This window comes from Nelumbo lutea, chromosome 6 (genome assembly GCF_056320005.1).
Source record: "Nelumbo lutea isolate HS-2025 chromosome 6, American lotus-T2T, whole genome shotgun sequence".
In the NCBI taxonomy this organism is placed as follows: domain Eukaryota; kingdom Viridiplantae; phylum Streptophyta; class Magnoliopsida; order Proteales; family Nelumbonaceae; genus Nelumbo; species Nelumbo lutea.
In genome coordinates, this window is record NC_142689.1 from 36,791,863 (window position 1) to 36,808,462 (window position 16,600).

General features: G+C 35.5%; 1 protein-coding gene across 6 annotated transcripts; it reads left to right on the forward strand.

The window, feature by feature from the left end:
• The first annotated feature begins 1,791 nt into the window (after nt 1–1,791).
• Nucleotides 1,792–12,501, forward strand: LOC148848568 (Stress responsive alpha-beta barrel domain protein). 6 transcript variants are annotated; one of them, XR_016101171.1, is made up of 11 exons: nt 1,892–2,175; nt 2,262–2,388; nt 3,343–3,470; nt 5,983–6,122; nt 6,258–6,326; nt 6,633–6,771; nt 7,023–7,085; nt 7,197–7,240; nt 7,803–7,910; nt 8,692–8,806; nt 12,055–12,501. XR_016101171.1 is itself a non-coding variant. In XM_088951685.1 (10 exons), exons 1-9 carry the CDS (start codon nt 2,022–2,024, stop codon nt 7,887–7,889), a joined length of 951 nt encoding a protein of 316 aa, XP_088807811.1. In that variant the 5' UTR covers nt 1,861–2,021; the 3' UTR covers nt 7,890–7,910; nt 8,692–9,057. The 6 variants fall into 6 exon arrangements, 4 of the variants coding, with proteins under 4 accessions (XP_088807810.1, XP_088807811.1, XP_088807812.1 ...); XR_016101170.1 differs by having other exon boundaries at nt 1,894–2,175; nt 2,262–2,472; XM_088951685.1 differs by lacking the exon at nt 12,055–12,501 and having other exon boundaries at nt 1,861–2,175; nt 8,692–9,057.
• Nucleotides 12,502–16,600: the final 4,099 nt, after the last annotated feature.

Sequence of the window (16,600 nt, forward strand, 5' to 3'; positions counted from 1 at the left end):
AAATTTGCATAACAGATAACCCTTAATACTTAGAAACCTTGGTACATTTTGCCTAAAGGTTTGGAAACTTTTCCTTTGGATTTTAAAGATGTTTCTCTAACTTTTAACATGATTAAGCTTAGGAAAGACAATGTTGTTGAGCATCCATGAAGTGCACAATACAATTGATTTACATCAAGATTATAGAAAAGATAAAAGCCAATAAATACAACTTGATGTATAATTTGACTCCTTTATGGGTTTTGCAGAAAATCGATCTTTAGCAGCTCCAAATCCTTTAAGTTCATGGAGCTTCCTTTGTTGGAGAAAGATTGATGCTGGTGTAGAAACACATTGAAGCACAAGTAGCTAATAAACACAACTTCCACTTGATCGCATGTGGCATTGCAGTTTTTTACATCATTTAAACATAGAGAAACTTACTAAAGATGTTGCACACTTAAATACACTATTAATACTCTTAGTGTGTTTGTTATCGTCAAAACACATAGGGTCAACAGATTCTCCATTTATTGGGACTGTTTAGTCTTATACATAGAAATTTCCAAAGTAGTGTTGTGAGATGCATTGCAAGGGGTACAAGGAAAAAATGTCTTCATCATTTTTTATTCATTAAAATGAAAGATGGCCTTGTTTGAATCACCAACCATGCACTAAAAATCCCTCTTCATATCAACGTCCATTGGTTTAGAGACTTAACAATCATGATTTGGTGCAGCTAAACATATGGTAGCATAGTTCTTAGGTAGTCAGAAATAGAATAAGTTCATAAAACCCATAAATATCGAGTGCATCATTTATTCCCATGTAATAGATTTAATTAACTAATGGGCTCAAATGATTTATTTTCACAACTTTCAGTTTAGGTCGATCCACATTGCATTAATTTCTAGTGTGGCTTACTCAAAGCCATTCAAAGTTCAACCACATTTGACTTCATTAAAAGGATGGTTTTTCCTTTAGTTCTTAGTTTAATGACACAATAATGGTGAGTTCCTCATGAATTATGAGTAAGTACTTCTTAGGTCACTGAATTGGAATTCATCATGCAACTTTCCTTAATTTATTAGAAAAGGGTCCCATAGTAAAAGATAAAAGCAAATGGACTTGGTAGCTAGCCAAAGAAAGCACGTATAGTTTCTTCTTTGTTGGCAATTGTAGAAAATCATTGCTAGAGAAGGGCATATAATAGAGCCTATTGGAAGAGTTAAAAATCATATTAGACATGGATGAATCAAATTTAGTGGTTGATTGAATTTAAAAAATTTTTCTAACCCAACCCGAGAACCGATTTTCCAAAGATTTTGAAATATGAAATTTCAAGATCAGTCTTGAATTGACCCAGACCAAATTTGAAGCACATTTAAAACTGATTATACCTAAACAGCCAAGGCAATGCATTTGATAGCCTTCAGATTGGAATTTTGGAACAGGTGATGGGACTCTCTAGCTATTAAAAATTTCAAATAGAATGGGGACTTATTGCTCGTTTGCTTCTATACTCCTATGCTTTGAGATTGAGATATTACATCAATCACTACTAGAACTAAGTAGGCTTGCGCATGCAAGATGTGTCCAAAGGCTAACTATTTGTTTCAAGAAACCATTTCCCTAACTTTTTCACATTTTCTGGGTTTTTAAGTATTTTTTGAATTTTCATTTAGTTTGGACCGGGTTGGACTCAGTCCAATCTATTTGCATTTCAAATAGACTGGATCCAATCCAGTTTGTATAGATTTGGATTGAATTTGGTCCAGTCCATTTATAAATGGACCAACGTTGGGTCGGATTGGACTGGACCAAATCCAGTCCGATTGACACCAGTCTTGAGTCTTGAGTAGGAGGATGATGTTGTAATTTACGATATCTGAGATTGAGGCCAATTCGTCCTCGTTACATGTTGGTTATTTCTTGGTCCACCCATTCTCAGCTTCTCTTTGCCACACAACACATCTCCCGCTTCAAGCATTTCTGAAGCGACGCCCGTTCAGGGGCTTCTGAAGATTGTTTTCTGCTAGACGATGCCCGTTCAGGCGCACATTGTCGGCCCCTGGGGCATTCCTTCCATTACTCGTTTCCACGAAACCCTAATCTCCGTTCACTTCTTTCCTTCTATTCCTTTCGAATTTTCTTCTTCACCGTTTCTTCACTGCTCTGCAAAGAGATCCTTCAATGGTGAGCTTGCTTGAGCACGAAAATTTATTATTTCATTGATAAAATTAAAAATTCTGCATTTGTTTTTTATTTGGTCAAATTTCTAGTTTTGAAGTCAAAAGGAATTCCGAGAAATTGTTCCCGTTGGGAGAATCGTTTGAGAGTTGATTTTTCTGCTTCTGAAGAACCGTTTTCCGGCACTGGTTCAGAGAACTCCGCTTCCACGAGGAAAAGGTGCTATCTTTGGTTTATTTGTTTTTCACCCTCGCAACATGGAACTCTGTATTTGAAATTGCATTCCGCTTCCACGAGGAAAAGGTGCTATCTTTGGTTTATTTGTTTTTCACCCTCGCAACATGGAACTCTGTATTTGAAATTGCATCCCCACATTGTAAGAACAGATTTCTAGATAAATTGGTGGATTCCTCTGAACTTAAAAACGGATGCTTTCTTTCTTTCTTCAACAAGACATTGAATACTCACTTGAATCCAGAGCAGATTTCACATTACAAGTAAACTATGTAATTGTAGTTGATGATAGCACTTACATGGAATAACAGAGAACATGGAAATGCCATAACGTCCCATGTTGTGTATAGTGAATCCGAATTGAATGCCACTTCTTGATTTTTTTTCTCTTTATTTCCATTTTGCTTTCTGTTAATTTTCAATGCACCACAAAGAAAAAAACAAAAAAAGAAGAAAAAAGAAAAAAGGATTTACCTAGTATGGCTCCACTATTGATCGCCGCCTTTACTCTGCTTTAACTCATTGATGGGTATCTGTTCTTTTCCTTTTCTTTGTCCATTTTTTCTTCTTTCCTTTCATTACATGAGCCATTGACGTGGGCATAATTCACCGGTTTGTGTAAGTTTGATTCTTGCGGGTATTGCTTTGTCTACTATGTATTGGAAACTTCAATTCCAAGTTTAAATGTATTAACATCTAATCCATTCATAAGTAGAACAACAGGAAATATATTAGATTGTTGGCATATATTTACATATCAAGTTACAATTTCCTGTTTACCAAAAAAAAAAAGTTACAATTACAATTTCCTGAATTAGAACATCCATTTAGTTTTCTAATAAGGTTTTAAGCAATGACTATTCATATTTTTTTCTTACTCAATATAAATACTAGATTTGCAAGTGAAAGATGGGTGTCTTATCATTCTATTTATTGCAGAAAAGTTGTAGAACACGTTTCTCTGCTGAAAGCAAAAGGGGACTTATCTAATGAAGAAGAAAAAGATATGCTAGACTATCTTTATACATCTCAGTATCAAATGAGAGGAATTGTGGCAATATCTCTAGGTGAGTCTTGTTTATGGGGCTTGTTATTTGGATTTACAAAAGCTATAAACCATTCTTTTTATCCTTTGCTATTTATTTATTCATTATATATTTGTTTAAGAGCCATTCTAGGAAGCTAGGAATTAGAAGCTCAGTTTTATTGCCTCATGATAGTCTTGAATTTCATCAATGGTGTTAAGTGTTATGGGCCCGCGAATAGGATCTCGTCACGGGTCGGTCCACGGGGAAAACCTCCTGTTTTCCCTTGTTCATCCCTGTTCTTGATGAACCTATATTGGCCGCCCTAATGGTGATTTGTCCAAGAGATCACCAACTCTCCTTACTCTCTTCTTGACTGAATATTCGATGCCTTTATTCACTAATAGTGGCTCCTTAAATAGGAGATTACAAGAGTCCTGTTCTTAGGGAGACTCCTTGCTGAATAGGGAGACCTCCAGCTTTATCTTGATAAGATAAGACTGATAAGATAAGATAAGTCTCTTCTCTTAATCCTAATCTAATAAGATAAGTCTCTCTTAATCCTAATCTGATAAGATAAGTCTCTCTTAATCCTAATCTGATAAGATAAGGCAACCTAATAAGATAAGATAATCTAATCTACTAACTTAATAAGATATGATAAGAATAACAAGATAGTCTAATCTAATCTGCCGAATGATTAAGACTGTTGCTGCCGAATTGGACAGGATGACAACACCGGATCATTGCTGCTGCTGCTCCCAATGCGTGTCCACATCATTAAGTGACTAGCATGTTTAGCTAATTAGCTTACAGATTCCATGCCCTTTTATCTGTATTTTAATGTTAGTTGCTTATGTTGGCTGAAACATGAAACGCAGTCAACAGTCAACACTATTACCTAATGATAATGAGAGCTACATAATATTTTAATTAGCAGAGATCTATTACATATTTGGTATAAAGGTCATGCATATATTACATACATGTAATCTATGTTAGTAATAAACATATAACCTATTTGAGTATGTGACAATATTTTGGAATATCTAATAGTATTATTGTTTACAATATATTAGTTTTTCTTCTTAGGAAATAAACAAGGCCAGTTGTTCAGAATTCTGGCATGAGATGATATTACCTTTGAAAAGGTATTATGGTAACAAAGGATTGATTGTATTAAATCCCTTTGTTAGTTGGATATAGGGTTGCAAATGGATCAGCCAATCAGGTATGGTACAAGTTGTTATAATCCCACACCTGACCTTAATGAACTTTTCCCCAATAAAACCCAGTATGCCCTGTTAAAGAGGTGAGGTGAGACAAGGTGAGATAGAAAGCTGGGCAGAGGGAGGAGGCAGGGTTATGAGTAGGTCAGTAGGTGAGAAAAAAGAAAAGAGGGAAAAAAAAAGAATGATGGTGCAGCTTCTATCTTTCCTCTCACATACACACACACAGAGCTGATCTGCTAAAAGAATGCAGTAAATTCCCGTACCACTGAAATTGTGAAATAATTGCAGAACAAAAGAAAGGTTTGCAAGAATGTAAATCATTAACTCCATCTAGAAAACACTTTAGAGACTGATCAGGTCTCGAGCCAAGTTCTTGACCTGCAATGTGAATCTTAGACTATAGACCCCCTGGCTTTGAATATCTGCAGAACTGCAGAACAAAAGAAAGATTTGCAAGAATGAAAATCATTAACCCCATCTAGAAAACACTTTAGAGACTGATCAATTCTTGATCCAGGGTCTTGACCTGCAATGTGAATCTTAGATTATTGACCCCCTGGCTTTAAAAATCTGCATAACTGCAGCTCTCTGAGGTAAGGTCAGTGAACCTCATGTGTACCCTACTCTGTCCCCACCCTGAGTCAGAAAAAAAAAAGAAAGAAAAGAAAAGTAAAATGACGAAAAAAACCTGGCTTTAAGGGGTCAAGAAATAAGAAATGTATTTGTGCTGTCTGAACATCTTGCTGAATCAGTTCGCCATCTCTTAATATATTGCAGCTTCTTAGTTTAGGTATGGATTCATCTCATAGAGCTACTTGGCAACAATTACTATTGGGTGAAATAGCCTGTTCAGTTTATTTTTGGCTTGTGAGGGGTTTGCAAAACAAGGTGATATCATATTAAACCTGATATGTGCAGTATGTTAAGTATATGGAGAGAAAAAACTTATAAAAAATGTATATATAGAGAAAGAAATTTTGGAATTTTTGAAGAAAAGCAATGTGAGAAGTTTTTAAGTCATCAGAAAAGTGGAATGTACAATCTTTTCTTAGGCATACAAGCTAGTAGATTTTGGTTATTTGAATATACCTTCTAGTTCTTAGTTAGGGGAGTTGATTATAGCTATACATCAGCTCAAAGTCAATATTTGTATCTACTTGTATGGGCCCCCCTCAACATTTTACCATTGATGCAATTTTACTTTAATTATATCTCCCTAAAAAGGAGCTTTAAAGTAGAAATCCTTGGTATTCGTTACAATTTTTAGGTATTACAGTTTCTACATACACTTAAATTTTTTAAATCCTTGTTTGTTTGTGTAGGCCGTACCTCTGATCAGAACCCTGATGGTTACACCCATGCTGTATACATGCGCTTCCAAAGAAGGGAAGACCTTGCAAAGTTCTATAATCATTCTTTCTACTTGGGAGTTTTAAAGGACCATGTGGTTCCTTACTGTCATGTATGCCACATGTAAACACCAACAAGCCAGTTCCTTATATGTCATTTCTTTTTAGTTTTATCACAGAAGCACCTTTATCATACCACATTAATTGGAGACAACTGATTGTACTTATAGTTGGTGGATGTTTTTTAGGGGTTGATTTCTGTGGATTATGAATCTGAAGTAGAAGATGATATCTTGCCTATATTTCGCAAGGGAGAGGTTAGGTTCATTAAACCCACAGAGTTCATCTGAGTTATCGATTCAATATTAATTCAGTAGGAAATTGAAATGATCCAGTGGATTCTTCTGTTGGTTTCACAATTGAAATTATCTTGTCGACTTGTTGCTGGTTTCACAATTTAAGGTAATTTTGTTCTTTGAACGTTTTAGTCAGCTCTGGATCAATAAGAGCATTCATTGGTCATCCCACCTAATGAAAATTTACTTATTATGACTTAATTTTCTTTTTTCTAGTATTAAGTTCTGATGATTCTTAAACTGATGTGAGTTAACTTTGGGGTACAGGAGTTCAATTACGGGGTGGAGTTTGTGCTTCTGCTTTCAGTTATTGAGAGTGCAAATGGTGGAAGTATAGAGGATGCATTGGCTACTTTTGCAAAGTTGACCATGGACTTCCCCTCATTGATTGTACAGTCCACTCAAGGTGTGCTTGAAATAAAAAGATAAATAAATAAAAAGAAACGTTTTTGGTCTTGAGCATGATTGCTTGCTTATTCACAAACATAGTCCAACTGTAAAGAAAATGTTTCTTAATTGTATTGCCTTGATATCAAGAGTCTGAGATTAAGACAACCCTTTAATATGTGATTCTTTTCTCTTCAAGTTATGTGTCAATTGGTCACATGTGACATGTCATATTTTGTATTTAGTTTCACATTCATGTTCAATTTTCAGGGACAAATTTCAATTCTACTGATAACGAATATACACATTGCATAGTAATTCGCTTTCGGTCAAGTAAGTTTTCCTTTATGACTAGTAGCAACTGCTTCTCCCCTCACACAAACAGAAGAAAAAAACAAAGAAATAAAACTGATAAAACAACTAACTTTTGGTCTGTTCTTGCAGTTGAAGCCTTCCAGATATTTGTAGGTGGCTCAGAGTACAAAGATGTAAGGAACTAAGGACCTAATCCTTTGAACGAGCATAGCTTTGTACTTAAAGATTTTGTTATTATTCATAAGAAAAATTAATATTCTATTATTATTGATTATTTGAGCCACAAAAATACTGCATGAACTGTGTTATATACATGCATGGTTACATTCTTTTGTGTATGCCCTAACATATTCAGGCAGCCATTAGATTATGAACTGGGGATTAGAAACATGGTTTTCTGTTGCCATTTTTAGTACCAATGCTAGTTGCTTCTTTATAGTTTCTAGTAATCTTTGGAAAATGAACTTGTGCATTCTTTCATCCATGTAGCTACTCTTTCAGATGTGGAGTGGCTTTATTCACCATAATGGATTAATGTTCAGCTTGATAGTGACATTCAGGCTTCAGTTCATTCTTGTATTAGGGGTGATACTTGTAGCCTAGAGGCAGGATAGTAGTTTGGTGGATTTTAGGGTTTTTTTTAAGTAGTTTTCTTTTTTTTTTTTTGTGTGTGTGTGTGTGTGTGTGTGTGTTTATAGACTCTTGTTGCTTGTTGTTTGATTGATCCATATGCAGATTTGGAGATCAAAGTTCCAGCCGATAACCCAGAAAAGTCTGTCAGTTCATTTTACGGTGGATCCTGTTGGCACCGAAATTATGTAGTACAGCTCCTTTGGGTTGATGGTTTGTTCCCTCACTCGTTTATGTAAATTATATATGAAGTGAAAGAAATAGATAGGAATTGCTGGAGCAAGCAGTATTATGAGTGGCATTGTGCTGAACTGCTTGGGTTTGATACAATCACTGTATCTTTCTATATCTATATGTATTTAGCATCCATTCATCCTAGACTGATGTTTATTTCCTGTTATGTCATAATCTCTCTCTCTCTCTCTACCATGTGCCTTATGTGCGTATGCACATGTTCAAATCTGTGTCTGTCTCGGGGAATGTGGAAGAGACCATTTGTATACAGCGAAATGAGATAAATAAGGCTATTTATAAATAAAAGAGTACAAAACGGTCTTCCTGCGTACACGATACTTTCTGATTAGAGAACATGTCAAAAAAATTTGAGTTCCTATTTACATAAGTACTTCACATCTTCAAATTTACTCTTGACCTCCAGAGTTCATAAAAAAGAAACATATCCTTCCAACTGTGCTCCTTCATCTTGCCTGAAAGCTTCCAAACAAGTTGCTGTGTGTCTGCAAAAACTAGGACTTTCTTAAAGCCTCTATTTATAGTTTCCTTTAAGCCTTCCTTTACTGTTTCATAACTGTTGTAAACCTGACATGGTGAAGCTGCAGCATAAGTAAATCTGTCAATTTCTTCGATCTATCAACAAGAAGAGATTCTAATTTGTTTGATTGTACATATTTTAAGACTTCCATGAACAAGAACCAGCATAAACTCACGTGTGTACATGTGGTTATTGGTATTGGGGCCACTCATGATACGGCAGATCAGCCTCATATGTGGGGACCCACAACTACAGACCTTACGCGGTGTATCATGAATGGTGCGGTCTTATAAAGACAACTGCAGACTACCGGAATTCTAAGACGGGAAGAAAGAAGGTACGGCAGATTCTCAGGAAAAAAAAAAAATCTGTGTGTTAGGTAGTTACTTTCTATTCGTTTTTCTCATTGGTTTCATTTTGAATTAGTTAGGGATCTCTTGCTACTGTTCTTTTATTTTATTTTATTGTTTGTTTCATGGGGCTATGCAACCATAGTTTCAAGATCGATACATCCTGAATTCCTGATGCGCAAGAACAGGCGTATCGGTGTGTTTATTTTAATTTTTTTTCTAAATTACATCAGAATCTGAAGCACATCTTATTTGAGATTCCGGACATCAGTTATATCGTATCCAAATTTTAAACCTCCCAGGCAACAGAAATAACCAATCCCTATAGCTATGGCAATGGAATTTGATCCTAATACTCCGCTACAAGCAACAGATAACCTACCAACTGGGCCACCATCAGTTGGTGATCTTGCTACTGTAGTTCTCAAAGTATTTCAATCTCCTCCATGTTACCGATGCCACCGGGTGTTGTTCTGAACCACATGATTCACATCATTTAATCTCTTTCAAATCAAATCGAATTGCATTGTTTGACCAACCAAAATTAGTACAATTATTTGCACAATTTTATATAATTGAAGTCAATCTACATAAACTATTCTGTCCAATTTTAAATTTCTGAAATCCAACGTTTGTCCCCAGCAAACTAGCTTCCCTAATAAATAACCTGTAGATGGTAGGGATTCCATTTCAACATCGAAGTTAAATCCAACAAGTTATTTCCTCTTGTGTCTGAGATTTGACCTTGCAAGCCACTTCAATTGTTAATTATAGCTCTTGTTTATCTTATAGGTCGGTGATTAAACCTAATTTAATTGGCCATCTGTCCTATCAGTTCATCGGTGTTGGGCCGGCAACTCTTCTTTTCTCCAATTTATGGCATTGTCACCTTCTAAACTTTTCTTTTCTACATATGATTGTACAATTCAAATAAAGTAATAAACTAAGTCTGCAAATCTTCACTGGTTGGATTCCCTTGCTCTTGGTGAAACTCAACCCAGATCCTGCCGGAAACCGGCCACACTGTATAGTTAATTAGTTGCATACTTTGTGCACATCCTTGACATTGAATTGTTTGCATTAATCTGTGCTTGATATATATCTTTATCATCCAATCAAGTCCTACAGTCGTTCATGGAGGGAAAAACAACAAAAGAACTTATATCTCTTTGTAAACTTTATCTATTATACATCACTGGTGGAAGGAAAAAAAAAATCTATGACTAACTTTCAAGTATAAAACTGAAAAAAAAAAAACTCTAGTTTTGGAATTTAAACAAGAAAATTAGCATGGTTTGATCATTCCAGCCATCCAGTCCAATCAATTGTGAAGTGGGTTGGGTCCTCCTGGCACAACTCGATCAGAAGCCCCAAAAAATGGATCAGCCTTGGAGTTGCTGAGATTTGGAGAAGGTGGAACCGCAGAGAAACGCCATGAAGCCTGGGTTGAAACTTCAGTTCTTGACCTTGGGCCAGCTTCTAATTTGCTGGTTGCTCTGTGGATGTAGTGGGAACTCGATAGCTGGGGAAAGGTTAGTATGACTAAGAGAAACAAAAATGGGACTAGAGAATAAAGAAATCTCATGATGTGAAGAAGAACAAGAAGAAGAGGAAGGAGTAGAAAAGTTGAATTGAGTTGATCACAAAGGCAGGCAGGTGGGGGAGCTCTCTATTAATATGGGGTCAGGCAACCTGTGGCAAAGGAAGATAGAGCCAAATTTTTATAATTAATTAATTACCTCAAATTGACTAAAATGCCCATAAATATCTTTAGTTTTGCACTGACCCTCTTTATTATTATCAATGGCTGCCCAAAATACCCTCTAAAGTCTAAACTAATTAATGAATATTTTCCTCTATGTCCCAAAATTATTTGAGGGTCCCTCTTCAATCTTCATTCTGGGCGCAAGACAGTATTACATCCTGTTTCTTTATGCTTTCAACGTGCGGCAGATGAATTGGAAGGGCAAGATAGGTCAACCTGTTTGTTAATACCAACTCATTTGTACGTGGAAAATTGAAGTCATGTAACATTTCGCCACATGATTAAAAGGACCATTTTTACCATGCTGTTCACTGAAAATGTGTTATATGGGTAGACGTGGACAAGAGTAAAAGAAGAAGATATGATCACAATATTATATGGGTAGACATGGGCAGAGTTCTTGTCAGCAGGACTCTTGTATGGGGTCGTCTACATGAATCCTGATTCACCTTTCAATGTCATATCCATCATTAAATTATTAAATTATGAGTGTGATGACATTATTTCAATATTGATTATAATTTATATAGATGCCTATTTATGAAAAAATATAGTAGAAAAATCTCTATCCCATCAGTTACCTTTTATGATCTTCTGATTTATGTTACCCAAATACGACAAAAACATAACTAACATGGTATTAGATATGAAATTTACACTACAAAATATCTAGATATCTTAGCTTTTGAAAGCATATTCAATTTTGAGGTAAAAAGACATGGTTATCATATTGATCAGACAGCTGAAACCTTTTTAATTTAGAGAGAATGATGGTTTAGTCCAAGGTCAAAATTTTTAGGCCCAAAATACAGTTGGAGTAGGTTCTAGCTCAAAACTAATGCCAATTTACAGGTTGACATTGATGTATAAAATAGAGATTTTTGACATTTTGAATGTTTACAAATCTACAGTGGAATTCAGAAATTTGCATTGAGCCTATCTGTACTTTTTCGTTTAATTTATGGATTTTCTGATTTTGTCAAGTTTAATATGCTGAAAGGTCCTGGCCAATATCTAGTGAAACAAATAGAAATTGGGGTGGGAGTATCAATGTATCAAAGTGGGATATTGACCCATTCGTATGAAGAGAGCCCAATTCAGTAGGTGGAAGAGATGAAGCAATAAGAGCTCTTTCTCAATTTTAATTTTAGTTTAGTGATGAAGGGCTAAAGCTAAACCCCCCAAGTGGAGGTTGTGAACTTGTCAAGGGCATTTATGTATTAATAGAAAAGATGGTTGGAGTTGACTCTTGATCTGTTTGATGCTTTTCTACCCAATTGGCTTACATAGTTCTCCGTGCTACGTTACATAATTATTAGATGGTTAGATAAGACATGCGGTACATTTATAGACACGTGTTGCAGTAAATGTGGCACCAGGTGGCATGGGCGTTACATTTATTTCAGAAACTTGAATGATTGGATTGGATGTCTAACCAAGTAATCTATTGCTGATAATTGGGCCATGCAGGTGTTGAAAGAGAACGAAGTTTCATGGAATTTGATTGTGTCATTCAATCTTTTGGTTTCTAAGTTTTGCTTGATATGTTCTTTTGAGAAAGACACACATTCAAGGTCTAATGCCTTCATTGGCAAGCTAATCTGTCGTTTGATTTTATTCTGGATTTTATACTGAGCCATAGGCAGTTTGGCCTTGATTACTTTTTTTAGTGTACTTACTTAGTGATTGTAATAAAGAGAATAATGGTTCAGTTCAGGGTCAGAATTTATAGGCTCAAAGTACATTTGGGTAGATGCCAGTTTGGAATTGATGTCAATTTACGGGTGGATATGGGTGTAAAAAGTGTGAGTTTTTGACCATTTGAATATTTATCTCTGCAGTGGAAATCAGAAATCTGCATTGGACCTGTCTGTACTTCTTCGATTATAATATGGAGTGGCAAAATTTCCCATAAAATCAGGGCCCCACCTTGCACCGCCTCAAATGGGGCATGTTTTCCTCGATTTTAAACGATGATGGGATGGGGATAGGGGTGAGCAAGAAAAAACTGAAAAACCGAATTGATTGGTTTGGTTTCAGTTTAGTATTAAAAAATAAATAAAGGTATCGATTCGGTTTTGATTAACCAAAATAGAAAATCGATGGTTAATCGAATTGACCGGTATACATATATTTATATATATTTTATGTATATTATATATATATATATATATATATATATATTTATGTATTTCTTATAATATAGTGTTTTATTATATATTTATATATTTCTTATAATATATATTATAAATAATCAAAAATCGATGAACCGAACCAATGGTTAACCAAACGGCTTCGGTTTCAAAAATAATCCCATGGTACCGAACCGTGAGCACCCCTAGATGGGGTAAGAATGGGGAAAGTATTCTTGCCCCGAATTAGGGATAATGCGGGGATGAGGTTTGCATATAATTCTCCAAACTTGATGGTAAATTATTAAAATATTCTTAAATTTAATATTGAGTCTAAAGTATCTCCAAATTTCCCCAATTTTTTAAAATCCCACAATCCCATAATTCCATTTCTAAGATACCCCGAATTGTCATAATTCAATTCCTAAAATATCCTTAATTTTTCATAATCTTATTTGTAAAATATCCATAAATTACATTACTTTCAAGTGATTACTTTGGGATAGAAAAAAATTGGGGATTCCTTGTCCCACCCCGAATCTGCCCCACCACCAAGGATGGGGCAGGGATAGACTAGTGTATCTTAACTACGGGCAGGGACAAAAAAGAGGTGCCCCACCCTGAACCCGCCCATTGCCATTCCTAATCTTGAGATATATTTCGAGGATTTTTTTGGATGAATGAAAATTGCCATTTGCATCTTGAAAAAATATAAAAAGCAAAAAGCTATTGGATCATCAACACCACCAGTGTACGTACTTTAATCTAGCATACATGGGTGGTTGTTGTCCTTGTCCTTTGTTTCCTCGACTTTGCATCAAAGCCTACCTTGATAATTAACCAGTTAATTGTTTTATTGAGGATCTTGATCTTCATCCTCTTAATTGGTTATTTTTATGTAGAGCCCCGGTTAGTATCAAATTAGTCGTTTTCTACTATTGAGTGTTAATAGTAATTCCACTTTCCGATTTGTCGGAATTCTGCCCACAATAGGTAGATTTCTTTTTCATAGTGCATGAAAACCTCTCCTATATATATATATATTTCTTTGTGGGCACTTTTCAAATTCGGTATATATATTTCTTATTATTATTTTTATTATTTTTAGGGTAAAATATAAAAACCTCTCCTAGATTTTTAAATAATTCGACAAAAACCTCCTTTCTATAAATGACCATAACAGAAAACATTAAATAAATTAATAATTTTTCTCAAATACCTATTTTACCCTTTTACAAATTTATTTGCATCTATTTTTACTGTAATAATACCCTTCTTGGCATGTTATGTTCTTTCCTCTTCTGTCGACCTCTTTACCCCTAAAATCCACCATCTAAAGTACTTATGTTTCATGTCTTACATTTTGTTTGTGTTTTTTACATGAACCTTGATCAAAACCATGTAACCAAAAGCCAAGAGGAGAGTTATTACTGACAACGGGGATGGTGGAGAAGACATGACCACCCCTTCACAACACCAAACCCATTATTCATCTCTCTCTATTCTTCTCCTTCCTCATCACCGTCCCTATACAGCACTGAATCGCCCCCATACAGCCTGAATCTCCACCGCCAATACAACACCACTGTCACAATTACAGTTGGAATACTACTGGATTAATTTCATGTTCTCGGGGTAAAAAAAGAGCTGGATTAATTTCATGTTTTCGTTGGAATACAGCACCAAACCGTCCCCACACAGTGGTGGTTCCGATGGCGGTTCATAGCTTGGTGTTGTGTAGGGACGGTTAGGAGAGAGAAGAAGAGAGAGATCAAAACTAAAACTTAGCTAGCTTCTTGATACCTATCAAAACTAAAACCTTCTTGAGGAATCCCTCTTCAAGTTCAATGAAGCATCTTCAAACATGATTACCATGAGGGCGCCCTTACCATGAAACAATTCATGATGAAAAGAGATCGGTTTTTTCTTACAACTGCAAGTGGGGAAAAAACTATTTTTGATAAGATCTATTAGCAAAAATAGATTTCTAGAAACAATCAAATCAACAGAGATAGAAAATCATGTTAGAACCAGCCTTCCTCCTCCCAAGAGTTCATTATAATATCAAAATCATCAGTTAAAACAGAGAGATACTTGAACAGAATGATGCCCATCAATCATGAAATATACGATGAAGAAATATGAATTTTCTTTCCATGAAACCCACCCATTAGTAGGCAAAGAAAATTTGAGTTGTTAATACTCAAGAGAGCAATAAATCTGAAAAAAAAAAGAAAAACTAAAACAAAAAAAAAAAAACAAGGGTTTCTTCTTTCGGGTTCATTGAGTACTCATAGGTGAAGGCAGCAGGCAATGACCCTATCTTCCAAGTGAGAACATTTAGGCCCCATTCGCTTTTCGGTAAATTACTTACCCAGGTAAATGCAGTTATCTGGGTAAATTTTTCTTGGGAAACACTTACCCGAGTAAGTGCATTTACCCATGTTCTTTTATTTCCCTTGTAAATAAGGTAATGACCATTTTATCCATAACAATTTATTATTAAAAGGGGCATTTTTGTCCAATTCAAGTGTTGGTAACTTTCCCCCTAGGTGGAAAAGTTATTTACCCACCTAAGAGATGTGATACCCAGGAAGATAAATTTTCCATAGCCCCCACATAAATTTAAAAAAAATAACATGGGATTCTTGGTCAATGGGAACCAAAATCCCATTGGCCAACTTTGCCCCATCTCAAAATCTGAAAAAAGAACGCCCCCTTAGAAACACAAAGAGGAAAAACCGCCAAATGAAGAGAATCTCCCATTGAACTACAGGTCCTCTACGCACATGCACATACTCCTTTGCCCCAACACCCAAATCCTTAGTATTTGCCTCTACGAAAGGATCAAAGGTAGTAGAAATTTGGATGTCGAGTTCAGACATGAAACTTGGTTGTTGAAAGTGGAGGACTAAAAATGGAGCTTCTTTTATGTTCTAATCACAAATACTAAGAGCTTATCTGAATTAGGGTTTTGAAGTTGAAAAAGAAAGAGGTTGACTAGAGAGGAAAAGGAGATAACATGCCAACAGGGTGTTTTGATAAAAATATATGCAAATAAATTTGTAAAATGGCAAAATAGGTATTTGGGAAAAGTGATTAATCGATTTAACGTTTTCCGTCATGGTCATTGACAGAAAGGAGGTTTTTGTCGAATTATTTAAAAATCTAGGGGAGGTTTTTGCCAGGGGAGTTTTTTATGATTGTCAGAAACTTTAGGGGAGGTTTTTGTATTTTACCCTAATTTTTATAATCTTCACATTGAGCACAACTTGAATATGATCCAGCCATAAGGATATGTAGGGCCCGTTTTCTTTTTTGGATTTTATGAGGGAGAATGTCAGTTAATGAGATTTTGGTTCCCATTAACTAAACTATCCATGCATGTTTTTTTATCAGATTTATATGGGATCCATGGAAAATTCATTGGGAAATAAAAGAACATGAATAACTGCACTTACCCAAGTAAGTGTTTCCTTATCCGGGTAGAAACACTTACCTAAATAATTGCATTTACCTAGATAATTAACTTCGTGAAAAGTGAATGGAGCCTTCATTCGATAATATATAATATTTTTTGTTTGGTACAAAAGGAAAAGATGCACTAAGAACTCAGCGAGATAGTGCAACTCCAAAGATCTTCAAAACTCTGCCTTTCAAACTTCTTTGCAAAACTCCTCATGATTCAGATCGATGCACTCACTCGTGGTGAGTGCATGCCCAAGGTTGGTGAGGAGGTTAGCTATGTGGTTTGCCTCTCCAAATGCATGGATGAACCATCTGCTTCTTGCTATTTTCCTCTAGTCTCCACATGTCTATAATTGTGCTATTGTTAGATTTTAATCTCATTGAAGATTAAATCAAATAGGTGTTTGATTGACTAA